This window comes from Carettochelys insculpta, chromosome 2 (assembly GCF_033958435.1).
Source record: "Carettochelys insculpta isolate YL-2023 chromosome 2, ASM3395843v1, whole genome shotgun sequence".
In the NCBI taxonomy this organism is placed as follows: domain Eukaryota; kingdom Metazoa; phylum Chordata; order Testudines; family Carettochelyidae; genus Carettochelys; species Carettochelys insculpta.
In genome coordinates, this window is record NC_134138.1 from 150,908,364 (window position 1) to 150,925,677 (window position 17,314).

Here is a 17,314-nt window from a genome sequence, read left to right on the forward strand (position 1 = left end):
GGTCAGACTAATGATCATGATGGTCTGTTCTGGTCTTAAAATCCTGTGGGATGTTTATTTTTCACCACTTTTTTCTTTGATTGATTTTAAATGTTTACCACTGTGGGAAATACTGGGGAGCTGTCAAACACAACGTAATGACAGTTAAAGCTTTATAACTGTTAAAGCACACTGTATATTGACTAAGTACATAATGTTTAATCAAACCACGCAGATTTTTTCTTACTTGGCCTATTTGCAAATTTTAGTCATTGACGGAAATATATTTTGTTGGTCAAGTACAGTGAAACAGATTATGTTTATTGATAAATGTAATCCTTTCAAGCCCTTTTTACATTACACCTTGCCAGAATGTGGGGTGGAATGGAGGGACTATGCTAGTGGTTTTAACAGCGCAATTAACGTTGATAAATGGTTAACATTTGACACTAGCCAAAAGATCCCGGTTAGAGCCCCGAGTTGGGGTCTGAGTCCTACCTGTGCCTACACTTACAGGGCAGGCGATCTGAGCTGCTGCCTGTCCACACCGCGTTGACACCACCCCTGGACCCAGCCCGCACCTCCTTCTACTTCCTCCCCGGGGGGGGACACACCCGCACTGCCCCACGGCACCCCCAGATCTAGCTGGATGAGGCGCAGAGCAGCTCACTCCCCCCGCCCCGTCCAGTGCAGCCCGGCCGAGCCCCACCCCGCACACGGTCACCCGGCCAAGCGCGGGGCTGCCGGGGGGCGGGGGTGGGCTGAGCACGTGCCGCAGCGGGCCCCGCCCCTCGCCTCGCGCTGGGGCCGCCGGGCGTCCTGACATCAGCGCCCGGCCACGTTGGCAGCGCGAGTAGGGGGTGGGGCTCCGCGGGGGGCTGGGCCCGTGGCAGTGGCGGAGCGGGACGCGGGGCGCTGAGCGCGATGTCGTCGCCGGACAAGGAGCGAGCCGAGACCCGGGCCGGGCACCCCCCCGCCGGTACGGTACTGCGCGGCGCCCAGGCCCTCGACCGGCCGGAGCTCCCGCCCGAGGCAGCGGCCGCTGCGACTTGCTGCCAACGGGCGCGGGCTGTGCCGAGGCGGGAGTTTGCAGCGCCCGGGGCCGCGTCCGCAGGCGGCGCTACCCCCCGCCCCTGCCCTTAGGCCGGGTGACCCGCGTGCGGGACGGGACGGGGCGGGCTCCCCGTGCCACCTGTCAGAGGGCTCCGGCCCTCGGGCCCCTTCCAGTGCCGCACAGCTCTCGCCGGGGCCTGCGGCCGCTCGGGGGTATTTGCACGGAGGCGCGAGTTGTATTTCGCCGCCCGGCGGGGCTCCCTCCCTCTTTCTGCTCTGCCCGAGAAGTTCGGTATCGCCGGCCGCGCTGCTTGGCTGGCCGGGTTGCGGCTGAGCGTGGGCGGACTCGCTCTCGGGTAGTACCTGGTGCGGGACGTGCATGGAAAGAGCTGAAGGAGAGTCCGAGAAACAGTCTGATCCTTAATGCTCCCCCTCAGGGGGAGGGGACAAGATGAAAAGCTGGAACCGCAGGGCCTCCTCTATCCCTGCTTCCCTTTGCCTTTTGCAGCCGGGCGGATTGAGTGTAAACACTGCCATGTTCACATTCCTACTTCTCCACCTTTTTGCACAGGTGGGCGTGACCGCGCGTCTTGTAAGGCCTCAGAGACTCGGACCCAAAGCATCTAACCCTAAAAATGGTGGCGACTGGTGAAAGGAAGGGTCGTGTTATTAGAAAAACTTTATTGATGCTGATGTTAAAGTTATATAATACACAGGGTGAGAAAAGTATCAGAGAGGTAGCTGTAACAAAAAAGCAGTCCAGTAGCACTTTAAAGACTGGCAGAGTAATTTATTAGGTGGTGAGCTTTCGTGGGACAGACCCGCTTCTTCAGACCATAGCCATACCAGAACAGACTCAATATTTAAGGCACGGAGGACCAAAAATAGTTATCAAGTGAGTCTGTGTCTTTAAAAACAACAAGAAGTTCTGCCCACGAAAGCTTATGCTCCAAAATATCCCTTTGTCTATAAGGTGTCAGGGTGAGAAAAGGCATTTCTGTACATATAGGTGTCGTACTTAATTATTTACAAATAAAAGTTATGCTCATACACTACATACAGCATGTGATCAGCAATAACTGAGATTTAGGTGTGCAAGTTTGACAGTACTGTTTGGATATTAGCAGTCAAGTATTCAGGTGTATCACTCATGGAAAGTTGTACAGAGTGGAAAGCAAAAACATCAGTGTGAGGGAGAATCTAGGGTAGGCTGCTTGTTTGAAAATACAATCCACCAGGGAAGTATTGAGTTGCTTTCGTGGCTGTGCCTGTCCTACGTGCTGCTACTCCTCTCCCCCGGTATTGCTGATGTTCTCTCATTTGTTCTACGTAGATGTTCCTTGAGTTCCGGAAGGCATCCAGCACCATGAGTTGCCACAGCAGCCGACCATAATATTGACTGCCTCCATGTTCTCTCATCACTTATTACTGGGGTCCCCTATGTCCGGGCATAGGCCAATCATGGGGATGCACAGAGAGCCACACACACCCTTCCCAGTGTTGCACCTGCACTCACCCTCTGTACTGTGCCACTTCTGCTGGGAGCAGGAGCCTTCCCCAGAACAGTGCAGCATGAGAGCAGTGTAAACTTTCTAGCTCATGCTACTCCTAGGCTGCGCTGCTCTGAGCAGGAGGGAGGATTGCCCTGCATGCATCAGAAGCCTCGAGCAAAGAAAGGTGGGGCGGGGTGTATGGCCAGTGCCTCCACTGCAGTTCCTGCACAGGTCACCGCTGCACCTGGGGGTCTGAGAGCCCATGAGTTTGAAGCTCCTAGCTCTCAAGGTGTCAGCCAGAGAGTCATATTTCTCTAGCTTGTGAGATTGGGCATCATGGAAAACCAAAGTCCTGTTCTCAAATGGCACTGTGATGTCAAACATGATAATCTTTTTCCTATTCTCATTGGTGACGTTGCTCTCTGGTTGCAGTTGGCTGCCCGCTTGGGGGATGGCAGAGTTCATGGCAACCTTCTGAAGGACTCCTTTATTGCCAGGTCACAAGATTCTTCAACTGATGTCTACACAGTACTGCCAGTTTGAGGATAAACAAGGAACAGAAGCCAGTGCTTTTTAGGAGCAGCATGAACCCCTCCATATATGTCTGTGGAGTTTCTACACAAATCATGCAACATGGCTACATCTGAGCACCATCACATTCCATGCAGAGCTCCACCATGCATAAGTGGACTTTTATTATCATCCGCAGTCAGAGATCTGTTCTGCTCTCTTTACCCAGTTACAGTATTGGAGGGGTAGCCATGTTAGTCTGGATCTGTAACAGCAACAAAGGGTCCCGTGTCACCTTGTCTCATCTGATGAAGTGAGTCTGTGCTCACGAAAGCTCATGCTCAAAACTTTTCTGTTAGTCTATAAGGTGCCACAGGACCCTTCGTTGCAGTTACAGTATTGTTATTCTTAAGTGTTAAGATTTTGTCACAGGAGTTCCTCATTAAAGTCACAGACAGGTTATGGGCAGTAAACATTCATGGAAGTCCATAACCTGGGCTGACCACTTCAGACTTGCTGTGCTTTTTGCTTTTGTGAGCTGAAGGGAAAGGGACTGAAGCTGAAGGGGTCATAGAGGACTGTTAAAGTTACAGAATCCACAAACTCAGTCAATTATTTTGTAAAGACTACAAGAAGTCCTGTGGCACCTCACAGACTAACATACTTTGGAGCATAAGCTTTCGTGGGCGTAGTAGTAGTAGTAATGGTAAGCGGCATCCTTCACTGTATGTAGACTATGGATCGCGCCCTTCGTAGTTCCATTTGGGATCATCATTTGCAGAGTCAACTGTGACTGTGAAGGCCCCACATGAGAGTGACAGTCCTTGCTGTATCTGTTACATCTGTAATGGATGTCTGGCAGGTCTTTACTGTGCTTTCTGTGGGCTCGCTTCTCCTCTGCTAGCTGTCTGATCCTTATCCCACCCTTCTGAAGGCCCTTGTGTAGTTCCTGCCTCCATCTGCTGCAATCGTCTGCCAGCTCCTCCCGGCTGTCCGGCTCGATGTCTGCCTCCCTGAGGTCCCTCTTGCAAACACCTTTGTAGCGCAACTGGGGGCATCTGGGAGGTCTTTTGCCAGAGGCTAGCTCGCCATACAGGATGTCTTTTGGGATCCTTCCATCATTCATCCTGTGGACGTGGCCAAGCCAGTGGAGCCGCCGCCGCTGCCTGAGGAGGGTGTGCATGGTTGGGATTCCAGCTTGCTCAAGGACGGTGGTGTTGGATGCTCTGTCCTTCCACAATATTCCAATGATGCACCTGAGGCAGCGCAAGTGGAAGACGTTCAGCCTCTTTTCATGGCGGGTATACAGGGTCCAAGACTCGCTGCCGTAAAGGAGGGTGCTGAGGATGTAGGCTCTGTAGACTTGCATTTGGGTGTGGGTGTACAACTTGATGTTATTCCACACTCTCTCACTGAGTCTGGACAGAGTTGTGGCTGCTTTTCCGATCCTCCTGTTTAGCTCAGTCTCCAATGATAGGGTGTCAGTGATGGTGGACCTGAGGTAAACGAACTCGTGGACGACCTCTAACGTATAGTTGTCAGTGCTGATTGATGGAGGTTCAGCAACCTCCTGAGCGAGTGCGTTTGTCTTCTTTGGGCTGATGGAAAGCCCGAAGTCCTTGCATGCTTTGGAGAACTGATCCAGCAATTTCTGAAGCTGGTCTTGTCTGTGTGACACTACAGCAGCGTCATCTGCGAACATCATATCTCTGATGAGGACTTCCCACACCTTAGATATAGCTTTCAGCCTTGCAAAATTAAACAGTTTCTCATCAGATCTTGTGTGCAAAAAGATGCCCTCTGTTGAGGATCCAAAGGTGTGCTTCAGGAGGAGTGTGAAGAAGATCCTGAACAATGTCAGAGTAAGGACACATCCTTGTTCGATGCTGCTCCTGATGCTGAAAACATCCGATAATGTGCCATCATATTGGATGGTTCCTCTCATGTCTTCGTGGAAAGACTGGATCATCCTGAGTAACTGTGGAGGACAGCCTATCTTGTGGAGCAATTTGAACAGTCCATCTCTGCTGACCAAGTCAAAAGCCTTGGTCAGGTCGATGAAAGTAATATAGAGTGGCTTCCTCTGCTCCCTGCATTTCTCCTGCAGCTGCCTCAAAGAGAAGACCATGTCAACGGTAGATCTCTCTGCGCGGAATCCGCACTGTGATTCGGGATACACCCTCTCAGCAATCTTCTGGAGTCTGCCGAGGATGACGCAAGTGAACGGTTTACCAGTGATGCTTAGGAGGGAGATTCCACAGTAATTGTTGCAGTCGCTTCTGTCTCCTTTGTTCTTATACAAGGTTACAATATTAGCGTCACGCATATCCTGTGGAACCTCTCCCTCTCTCCAGCACAGGCACAGTAGCTCATGTAGGGTTCCAGGAGAGTGTCCGTGGCACACTTCATTATCTCTGGTGGTACCATCCTGGCCTGGGGCCTTTCCTACTGCAATGCTGTCAATGGCTTTCTTCAGTTTGTCCACTGTTGGTTCCTGATCCAGTTCGTCCATTACTGATAGGAGCTCGACGGCATTGAGGGCTGTATCAACCACAATGTACTCCGAGCTGTACTCACGCGAGAAGTGCTCGACCTATCGCTCCATCTGTTTGGCTTTGTGAGTGATGACTTCACCAGATTTGGATTTCAGAGGTGCTGTCTTGTTCTGACTGGGTCCTAATGCCTTCTTGATGCCCTTGTACATTCCCCTGAGATTACCAGAGTCAGCACTGGTCTGGATGCTGCTGCATAGCTCAAGCCAGTAGTTGTTGGCACAGCGCCTGGCCGCCTGCTCTACTGTTTTTCTGGCTACTCTGAGTGCTTGCTGGGTACTCTGGCTCGGTGAGTGTTTGTACTCCAGGAGTGCAGCGCGCTTCTTTTTGATGGCTGGAATCATCTCATCAGAGTTAGCTTCAAACCAGTCATTTGTGTTTCTAGCTCTTCTTCCAAACACTGACAAGGCCGTGTTGTAAATTGTATCCCTCAGATGGTACCATCGGGATGTCACATCAGCACCCCCAGAGCAAAATATACTCCAAAAAATCTGTTAGCCTGTAAGGTGCCACGGAACTTCTTGTTGTTTTTAGACAGAGACTAAAGTGGCTACCACTCTGATATATGTAAAGACGTTATGTCTTAGAGATAAATAACAATGAATTTAAGCAAACTTCTGTCTGTTCTATTTTGTTCTTTATGCTGCTTGAAAAGCGAATGTACTTCTGCAGTTTTTTGTAAAATATAAGCAAAGCATCATAAATTCAAATCCTGCATTATATCAAATACAGTAGGGTCTCAACATTTGAAAGGGTTCTGTGTTCAGAACCCTCGCAAATAATGAGGGGAGGGGCTTGGAGCCCCAAGGAAGCGGTGGCTGCCAGCATTCCCAGCCCTGGGGAAGCGGCGGCCACTGGTGCTCCCCACTGGAGCCCCAGGAAGTGGCGGTCTCAAGCAGCCACTCATGAATAATTGAATTCGCAAACATTAAGTTCACAAATGTGGGGGACCTTACTGTGTGTTAACTAGAGAATTAGTAAAATGAAAACATCAAGGAGCCAAGAGAGTAAAAAAAGATGGAAGAAATGTGTGGTGAGACTGGTATTTTGGTTTTACCAACACTTTGTATCCCAGATATTTATTAAAAAAATGTGGTGAAAGATGTATTCCTCCCCACCCCTCAAAAATAGAGGTCAGAATTTATGTTTAGACATGTAAATAAGATTGACGACCCAACGAAGTCCCTCTGGAAATGAGCAACACACAACAAATTAAGTATGATACATGTTTCAGGTTCCTGCTCCAGTGGGGAAGGGGAGCCGCAAGCCTCACGGGCCAGGGCAAGCCCATGCCACATCTCTCCTACAGGCTCTGCCTGGCACGGGAGGGAAGTGGTTCCTCCGCTCACTCCCACTTCTGCTGCCTCTGGCTGGAGAAATGGTAGCCTAGGGAAGTGCCTAGAAACTTTTCCTGCGCTACTATGACTGGCCAGAGTTGTGGACAACAGAAGCAGTGAGGAGTGGAAAGCTGACCTGGGGGCGGGAGACAGGGAGCTGTGCTGGTAAGTGCTTCCCCATCATCCAGACCTAACAACCCCAGCCCTATCTTTATTATACAGTGCATTAGAGTGCTTGTTTTGCTGCACGTAATGCTGTAAAGGGGCTAGTTGGGATTTGCTCTAAAACAGTTCAGGAAAAACATGTAAATTTAAAAAAAAAAATTAAAACTTGATTGAGAGTCAGATTCTTCTTATAGTTACACATGTGCAATTCTGTTAATTGGAGTTGGGTTTTTATAGCCAAAGTCAAGATTGGTCTTCCCAAAATAATAAATGGGAGAAATTTCATGAGAACAGCATATTCACAGGTATCACTGTTGGACCTGGCCTCGCCAACTGTATCTTGTTGCTTAAATTCCCTGTTTGTGATCCTCTCACACAGCAGTAGGGCCAAAGGAAGCATTTGAAAAGAAGATTAACAAAAAGGTAAACCCATGAACTGGCACTGCAGACATTGAGAATGGTGCCTGTTGCTACTTTGAGCTCTTTCACTGGAAAAATAATTAGATTTCAAGTTAAGGTCTCTTTATCCAGTAAGGTTTGTGTAGCTGTAGTTGAAGCTGTGTTGGTGGGTACAATTAACACTTGCTGTAGAGAGTGTAACTATGATGTCATAGGTACTAATTTCTTTTAACATCAACAGGGTATGCGAAAAATTTTGGTGGTGTGGACAGTGCATCTTTGAAACCACTGAAAAGCAAAAATGTTTTCGTGCATTCTGCCTGATAGAGTGACATGAAACAATAAAAGTGTGCTTAGTAAACAGGGAAAATATATCTAGTAACTGTCTCGTAAGTTTCCAAATTTTTAGGTTTTTTTTCTCAGTATTAACTTAATAAATGTTGGCCCCAAAACATACAAAGTAATAGTATATTCTTTTCCTTGTGCCAGTAACATTTAAGGTTGGCCTGGAATTATTTTTTTTTTATTTTAATTGAACATATAATATTAAGGGTTACTGCCAGGGAAGAATATCAAATGCTAAGACTTTGGGGCCTACGTTAGAGCTGCTGGGCCACCAGTGACTTTATTCAGACTTCTGGGTGCCCAGTGAATTCCGCATCAGGCCCATATTTAGCAAATCAACCATCTTAATGTACTAAGCTGTGAATGGTAATGGGGGACTGGGGAGCCTCTGGTAGTTATCAAGAGGAAGAATCAAATGTATTAGTATGATGGCTAAATCTACACTGCAGAGATCTTCAAAAAGATTTCAGTAAACTGAGTGATTGGGCAGCAAAATGGCAAGTGAAATTTAATATGGGTAAGTGTAAGGTAATGCACGTTGGGAAAAATAACCCCAATTATACATATAATATGATGGGGCAAATTTAGCTACAACAGATCAGGAAAGGGATCTTGGAATTATAGTGGATAGTTCTCTGAAAACATCCACACAGTGTGCAGCGGCAGTCAGTAAAGCAAATAGGATGTTAGGAATGATTAAAAAAGGGATAGAAAATAAGACAAAGAATATCTTACTTCCCCTATATAAAACTATGGTACGCCCACATCTTGAGTACTACGTGCGGATGTGGTCTCCTCATCTCAAAGATATATTGGTGTTAGAAAAGGTTCAGAAAAGGGCAACTAAAATGATTAAGGGTTTGGAAAGGGTCCCATATGAGGAGAGACTGAGACTTTTCAGTCTTGAGAAGAGGAGACTGAGGTGCGATATGATAGAGGTATATAAAATCATGAATGGTGTGGAAAAGTGAATACAGAAAAGTTATTTGCTTGTTCCCATAATATAAGAACTAGAGGACACCAAATGAAATTAATGGGTAGCAGGTTCAAAACAAATGAACGAAAGTTCTTCTTCAAGTGGTCCCTGTGGGTGTTCCACAATATGTGTCGGACTCACCCAGCACCGCAGATTGGAATTCCAGCAGTTTCTATTGGATTGCGCATGCTCCAATGCACACCGCTCCCTTGCGTGCCCCTGGGCATGTGCGCGATCCAGTTCCTTCTCAACTGCCATCGGCTGTAGACGGAATCCGCTCCGGCCAAAGCCAGAGACAGATAAGAGTTGTTTTTACGTGTAGTTTGTTTGTTTTTGTCACTATCAAAAAAAAAAAAAAAAAGAGAGAGAGAGAGAATATTAGCAGAAAGAAGAGGAACGAAGGAGAGAGGGGTGGACAAGAAGGCTAGTTAAGCCATCCGCTGCCCCGCAGGCTGGTGAATGTGATTTTGGGTTAGAAAGCACTGATTAGTGGCTAAGTACCCTATTAACAGTAAAGACTCACCCCGATGGCCTCCTTAGGGTTTAAGAAGTGTGAGTCCTGCTGCGAGGCTATGCCGGCCTCCGATGGGCATAGTGAATGCATTCGCTGCATGGGAGAGTCACATGTTACCCAGAAGCGTTCCCACTGTGCTAAGCTTACAGCCAGGGCTAGAAAAGACAGAGAGATGAGGCTCAAAATGATCTTGTTTGATAAGACTCTCTAGCCGGAACCGCTGGATAAGCCTCATGCAGAAGGGCCCTCTGGGTTGCATAGAAGGAAGGCAGCCTCTTTGACCCCCTCGGTGCAGAAGAGAAGGAAACTCTCCCCGGCTCGATCCTTGCCGGCGGGTCCAGTGGGCAATACGAGGGGAACGCAAAGCCCCCAGCCGCAAGCTCATGAAAGAGGCAGTGCAGCAGCGCACGTGGCAGAGGCTGAGCCTACGATTACACAACAGGGGGCATGGAAGGCTCCGCGAGCGCCAGCGAGGCAAGTGCCGGAATCGGCGGCGCCGACGCATGTGGCACCGGCCCCGCAGGGGCATCCGGCACGGAGCCTATCGGCGCCAGAGGAAGCTACCCGCGTGGCACTGCCGCTGACTGTGCCAAGCGCGGCGCCGACAACGGGGCTGAGATCCCCGGCACGGGAAGAGGCGGCGCCCATCCTGCAGGGGAGGGGCAAGGCAAAACCAAAAACTTGGTACCTCAGTCCATCTCCAGGCAGGGCAGCACTGCCCTCATCTCCTAGCCCGCCCCCCCCCCCCCAAGATACACATGCCGCACCGACAGGCTGTAACTCCACCTGCTTATTTAGGGCCTCCCTCTCCGTTCCTCCAACCAATTTCGCTGTGGCTTGGGCCACCTTCACCATTTCTGGGCATGGATCCCCTTGAGTACTATCACAAACCAGCTTCACCACTATCTATGTCGTTGCGGAGGTCCCACTCTCCCAGACATCATGGGTACACTCCCCGATCATGGTCCAGGTCTCCATCACCGGGCCCTTGTCCATGCTGCTGTGGTTGTCCTCATCATGGTGAACACAGACACCGCAGGTCTAGATCCAAGGGCAGGTCCTCCCCTGCTACTCGTCAATACTCCCGTGTACACTCTCGCTCTGGGATGGGAACACAGTTGTCTCGGGGGGAATTAGGTCCAGAATCCCAAGACTTCCCTTCACAGTCCTCCAGGGAGCAAGTATATCACTGAACTCGGGAGCCAGGGGATTTGAGGGAGGTGTACCCCAGTGGTTCCTCCTCATCCTCGCCAGATGAGGCCATGGCCCCCAGGGATGTTTACCCCCCGGATGACCTTAAACAATTCCAGGAGCTGTTCAAAAGAGTAGCTTTCATGCAGGACATTCAAATAGCAGAGGTGCAGGAGAAGCATCATAAACTCCTGAAAAAGTTGAGACCCCCGGCTTCATCTAAAATCGCTATCCCGCTGGACGAAGCCATTATGGCGTCAGCCACTAACATATGGCAGACCCCGGCCTCTATTCCGCCTACGAACAAAAGAGCAGATAAGAAATACTTCGTCCCAGCCAAGGTCATGGAGTTCCTCTTTAGTCACCCACAACCCAATTCTTTGGTGGTTGAATCGTCCCAGCAGAGGTCGAAGACGTCTCAGTACAAGTCGGGGGGGTCGGATAAAGATGCTAAGAAGCTAGAGCTGTTTGGCAGGAAGGTATATTCCTCCTCTGCCCTATTATTGAGAGTGGCAAATTACGCAGCACATCTATCAAACCACAACTTTGACAATTACTCTAGACTCACTCCCCTCAGGGATTCACTCCCGGAGGACAAGAATCTGGTGTTAAAGGCGATTGTCCAAGAGGGCTATGCGGCGTCACGGACAGGAGTCCAGATTGCCCTGGACATGGCGCACACAGCGGCACGTTCAACAGCTGCAGCAGTGGTAATGTGTAGGGAATCCTGGCTCCAGACGTCTGGTATCCCCAGGGACCTGCAGGCGAAGATCATGGATCTTCCCTTTGATAAGCGAAAGCTGTTTGCAGACTCAACCGACTCGGTCCTCCACTCCAGCAAAGACTCGAGGGCCACACTTAGGACCTTGGGTATTTATACTCTCCCATACAAGAAGAAGAAATTTTATCCTCAGCAAAGACGCTACGCTTACCAACCACAGCATGGTCAATATCAGCGAGGCTACGGCCAAGGGCGCCATCAACAGCAGCAGCAATACAGGACTCCCAGGCAACGTTCTCAACAAAGCCATATACCCTCGGGGCAGGCCCAGAGGCAGCAAGTTTGATGGGTATGTCGGGGGCTGCACTATCAACACCATCGCTCAATGCCACTCTCATGTCATGTTCCATCATCGCCTCAAACCATTCCACTCCCAATGGCAAAAGATCACCACAGACAAATGGGTGCTAGAAATTATAGCCACGGGTTACACGATCCCTTTCCAGTCACGCTACTTCCTAACAGAGAAGAAAACAGAAGGCTGGAGGCCCATCTTGGATCTACGGGGCCTCAGCCGTTACTTGTGCAAGCAACGCTTTCGGATGATTACAGTTGCCTCCATACTTACGGCACTGGACGATGCAGACTGGTTTGCAGCCCTTGACTTACAAGATGCTTACTTTCATATAACAATCCACCCGGCACACAGACGCTTCCTCTGCTTCACGGTCAGCAGGGAACATTTCCAGTACAGGGTTCTTCCCTTCGGCCTATCCTCGTCACCCAGAGTCTTTACCAAAACCCGGGCAGTGGTATCAGCCTACCTGCACAGACGGGGTATTTATTTTCCCATATCTGGATGACTGTCTGCTGAAAGGGGCCTCAAAGGCAGAGGTCTTACGCGTGATACGCGTCACTGCGAACATGTTTACTTCGCTAGGCCTAGTTATCAACCTCGCAAAGTCAAAGACCGAACCCACACAAGATATAGAGTTCATAGGGGCACGCATAAACTCTATCACAGCAAGAGTATACCTGCCTGACGCCCGCTTACGCGCCATCAACTCCCTGGTGCAAGTCATGACGTACAGCCCCACGGTGCCGGTCCTAACATGCCTGCAGCTGTTGGGGGCACATGGCGGCAGCGACGTTTGTGGTACAGAATCCCAGGTTACACATGCGAAACCTGCAGCATTGGCTGGCGAGTGTTTACAAACTGGCATCCCACACTGTCCACAGGGTAGTGTTGCCCACGACGGAGGTGCACAGATCCCTAGCGTGGTGGGAAAATCCCAAGAATCTGCTAGTGGGGGGTGCCTTTTCACCAACCTCAAATTTCTGTCTTTCTTACTACCGATGCCTCCCACATAGGATGGGGAGCGCACATTGGCAGCAAGGTGACGCAAGGGCTATGGTCCCCTGTGGAACAGACACTGCACATAAACATACTGGAGCTCAGAGCAGTGTTCAACGCGTGCAGAAATTTTTGAGAATACCTGCATGGCAAAGTAGTCGGGATCAGTACCGACAATACCTCCACTATGTTCTACATCAATCGACAAGGAGGGGCACAATCCCATGCGTTGTGTGCAGAAGCAGTCCGATTGTGGAACTGGTGCATTGCCAACAACATCACGTTGAAAGCCTCGTATTTGCCGGGCACTAATAACGTGAAGGCAGATCAGCTGAGTAGGCGCTTCACACTCACGCATGAATGGCAGATCCGCTCCGACCTGCTACGGCGCATATTTCATACCTGGGGTTTCCCCAAGTCGATTTGTTTGCCACCCAGTACAACAAGAAGTGTCCCCAGTACTGCTCCAGAGCAGGAATAGGGCGGGGGTCCGTGGGGGACGCATTCATGATTTCATGGAAGGGCCCTCTACTCTACGCGTTTCACCCCACAGTGCTTATCCACAAGGTTCTGCAGAAAGCCAGAAGGGAGAGAGCTCGCATGATACTCATAGTCCCAACCTGGGACAGACAACAATGGTTTCCCTTGCTTCTGCGCATGTTGGATCATCCACCATTCCCCCTACCGGTGGCGCCGGACTTACTCACGCAGGCTCAGGGGTCCATAGTGCACCCACACCCTCAGGGTCTGCACCTACAAGCATGGTTAATCCATGGCTCAGCGCCTTAGAGAGCACGTATACAGAGGGAGTACACCAAGTCCTGGAGTGTAGCCGAAAGACCTCCACCAGGAGGACTTATGAACAGGAATGGACTCGATTTACAGCCTGGTGTTCCGCCAAGCAGTTAGCTCCCCTTGACTTTCCTATAACCGTAATACTAGAATACCTATTGGACCTCAAACGAGACGGGCTTTCTCTATCCTCGCTAAAGGTCCACCTCGCTGCTATATCAGCTTTTCGGCATACAGAGGAAGGGCCCACTGTATTCGCCCACCCTATCGTCACAAGGTTCTTGAAGGGGCTGGTAAACCTGTACCCCCCTCAAAAACTGCTTCCGCCGTCGTGGAATTTGGACTTGGTGCTCAGCACACTATCGGGACCACCCTTTGAACCATTAGCCATGGTACCCCTCCGACTCCTTACGATGAAAACAACCTTCCTCCTTGCGATTACGTCAGCCCGCAGGGTGAGCGAGCTCGCAGCAGTGATGGCAACGCCGCCCTGCACAGTATTCTCAAAGGAGGCGGTAACCTTACAGTTACACCTAGCCTTCGTTCCAAAAGTTTCCTCGGAGTTCCATCTTTAACAAACCAGTAGTTTTACCCTCGTTTTACCCGAAGCCTCACAGCTCCAGCAAGGAGGCGCGCCTACATCTCCTAGACGTGAGAAGGGCATTGGCCTTTTACATAGACAGAACTAAGTCGTTCCGGAAAACGGACAGGCTCTTAGTGTCTCTCGCTCCCAGGTCAAAAGGGGAAGGCCTCTCTTCACAGAGAATTTCAAAGCACATTGTGTCCTGTATAAAAATGTGCTATGAGCTTCGAAAGACCCCTTTGCTGGCCCCGCCTAGGGCTCACTCCACCAGGGCGGTGGCAGCGTCAACAGCCTTCCTCAAGGGCATCACGTTAAAAGACATCTGTAGAGCAGCGACCTGGTCATCCTACGACACCTTCGCTGAGCATTATGCCCTACATCGGGTATTCGAGGAGGATACCCGTCTGTCGACAGCAGTCCTCTCGGGGGCAAGCTGCACATGAATCGATTACCCACCTCCTTACTTGGGTTACTGCTGGGTAGTCACCTATTGTGGAGCACCCACGGGGACCACTCGAAGAAGAAAGAGAAGTTACTCACCTGTAGTAACGATGGTTCTTCGAGATGTGTCCCCGTGGGTGCTCCACCACCCGCCCATCCTCCCCGCTTCGGATCTCTGTCTGGTGTTTTTCAGGAGCATCCGAGGCGGTTTGTCAAGGAACTGGCGGGGACCGGATCATGCACGTGGCCGGGGGCACGCAAGGGAGCGGCGCGCGTCGGCGCATGCACGATCCAATAGAAACTGCTAGAAGAATTCCGATCTGCGGCGCCGGGCGAGCCCGACACCTATTGTGGAGCACCCACGGGGACACATCTTGAAGAACCATCGTTACGACAGGTGAGTAACTTCTCTTTTTTCTTCACACAGCGTACAGTCAACCTGTGGAACTCCTTACCAGAGGACGCTGTGAAGGCCAGGACTCTAACAGAGTTTAAAAAAGAGCTCGATAAATATTTGGAGGGTTAGGTCCATATTTATGGCTATTAGCAAGGGGTAAGGTATGGTACCTAGCCTTTTGTCGAAGGCGGGAGATGGATGGCAGGAGACAAATCACTTGATCGTTGTCTTCAGTTCACCTCCTCTGGGGCACCAAGCATTGGCTACTGTCGGCAGACAGGATACTGGGCTAGATGGACCTTTGGTCTGACCCAGTATGGCCGTTCTTATGTTCTTATCTTTCAAAAGAAGCCCTTCGGAAGGATCCCTTCTGAAAGAACTTTTGAAAGAGTGTGTTCGTACACAAAAAGGGGATCAAAAGAGTGATCCGCTCTTATTGAAAGAGAGCGTCCACACAGCCCCCTCTTTTGAAAGAACAGGCCAGGGATAGAAAAATCAGGGGCCATGAGGACTGCTCTTTTGAAAGAAGAGTTCTGAGGAGCATCTACGCCCATTTTCTTTGAAAAGAAGCTTTTGAAAGAAGGTATTCTTCCTGAAATGGGAGTGGAAGAGTGCTTTCAAAAGGAGCCCTGCATTCTTTCCGTTTACTTTCCAAAGAACACCTTTTGTATGTATACACTTCATGGAATCTTTTGAAAGAGCCCCCTTCCTTCGAAAAGTCTTTTGGAAGGACGTGCTAGTGCAGGCGCATCTGATATGGCTCAGGCTTAAATAAATGGCCCACAGCTACCAAACAAGCCCACCCATTGAATAATCATGAACGGAACTAGACTGTGTACTGGTTCCAGATATTCAGCAAGCAACTCCCCTCTGGGCATTGCCTAGACAATCCAAGAATATATCTGGAACATTTTTACTTGTCAAGGAACATACAGAAGTCCATGCCCTGTATTTAAAAACGTGATCCTTTTTGCCTTTCAGGGAGAACACATAGCACTGCAGTTAAAATTAAACCTTTTTGTTTGAAGGGCTTGTAAGGGGCTCTTGTACTTTTTCTTGCTCATTTCAAACTTAGAAATAAGTGGTCTTCCTTGCTGATCCTGTCTTTACAGCTTGAGCCAGATTCTAAAAAGATGGAAACATAAGGAAACTGAGTTTAGAGATTGGGTCATAAAGATGCATAACGTTTTGAGGCACAAAAATTCGCTGTTTTTAAACTTGAAATCTTGGAAGGACATACAAACTATATTTCTTATTTGGTGATAAAGTTGTGGAAATAACATAATGAACGCTTGTAATCTAGCAAGTGGTATAGTGAGCCTTTGCTAAAAGTAATTCGACTCTGCTACAATTTATTTTATGCTTGTGAATTAAGGCAAATTAAAAAAAAAAGTTCAATAAAGCTATTCATCTGCCTAAAGACTACTCATGTGAATAACAATTGCAGGACTGACACATCTTAATACTATTTATCTTTCAGTGGAGATTTAAAAATGTTAGTTTGTCCCAGTTATTGCTAGAAGGTATTACTTTTGTACTACTACGCTGTTGTACTAGACAGGAAATAACACGCAAAGCAACAAGCTTTGATAATATTTGTTTTATTTTAAAATATATCCTGTCATGCTTCCTGTTCTGAGGTTCCTCAAACAATTTAACTACCATACTTTCTGTTTTTATTGAACCTTTTTCTGTTTTTATGAGTTCCCACCTTCATGTACATTGTGTGAAGAATTAATAGGGCTAATTGTCTTTATAAAGTAAACACAATGAAATGGAGATGTTGATGCTGTATGGCATTTTAGAAGCCCTGACATTAGTGGGTAATGCAAGTAAACAGTCTTTATGAGTTGGCTTCATGAAAGATTAGCAGGAGTCTCCTGTCATTTTTTGCATTCACTAATAAAATTTTCTTTTTATTGGATATAAAGTGTTCACTATTTTAGTATTAATGATTTAATAATCTAAGAATTCTTAATATGAATGTTGAGAAATAGTAAATACTAGATTATTAAATATGTTGCGGATCGTCCTGTGATCAAACTGCCTTTGCATTATGTCAAGACAAATCTTTAACGACTAAGGCTTTTGTATTGCCCTCCCTGACATGCTCTGTAAGGACAACACAAGATTTTTTTTCACCCACAATTCTAATTTATGGAAAGCTCTATGCAGCCAGAGACATTTTGGTTTATTTCCAGAATCAGAGATGAGCATTACTTGGTGTGACACAACCTTTTCCTTAATCTCTCTGTCTCCATGATAAGTGTGATGTAGATAATGGCATTGCATGCTTTTCCTCATATTGTTGATGCTCTCTCAGGGTGATGTAGTTGTTCAGTCATTATGTTTATTCAGAGTGTGTCGCCTCTGAAATGCCCAGTGGGCTGTTTCATAGCAGCATTATCAACCTGAAACACGAACCAAAAAGTTTGAAGTGTATCTTTTTGCTTGCATGGAATATCAAATGCTATGGAACATACTTAGCAAATCAATCTCTGTTTCTTCAGTG

The 17,314-nt window shown here is 48.6% G+C and overlaps 1 protein-coding gene across 1 annotated transcript in view; it reads left to right on the plus strand.

Annotated features, from left to right (window-relative positions):
- Positions 1-804: 804 nt before the first annotated feature.
- DAP (death associated protein) overlaps positions 805-17,314 on the plus strand; it is an 88,133-nt gene continuing 71,623 nt past the window's right edge. Inside the window, exon 1 of the mRNA XM_074985960.1 lies at positions 805-958. Coding sequence (XP_074842061.1) covers positions 904-958 — 55 coding nt within the window. The 5' untranslated portion in view covers positions 805-903. The remainder of the gene's footprint in view (positions 959-17,314) is intronic.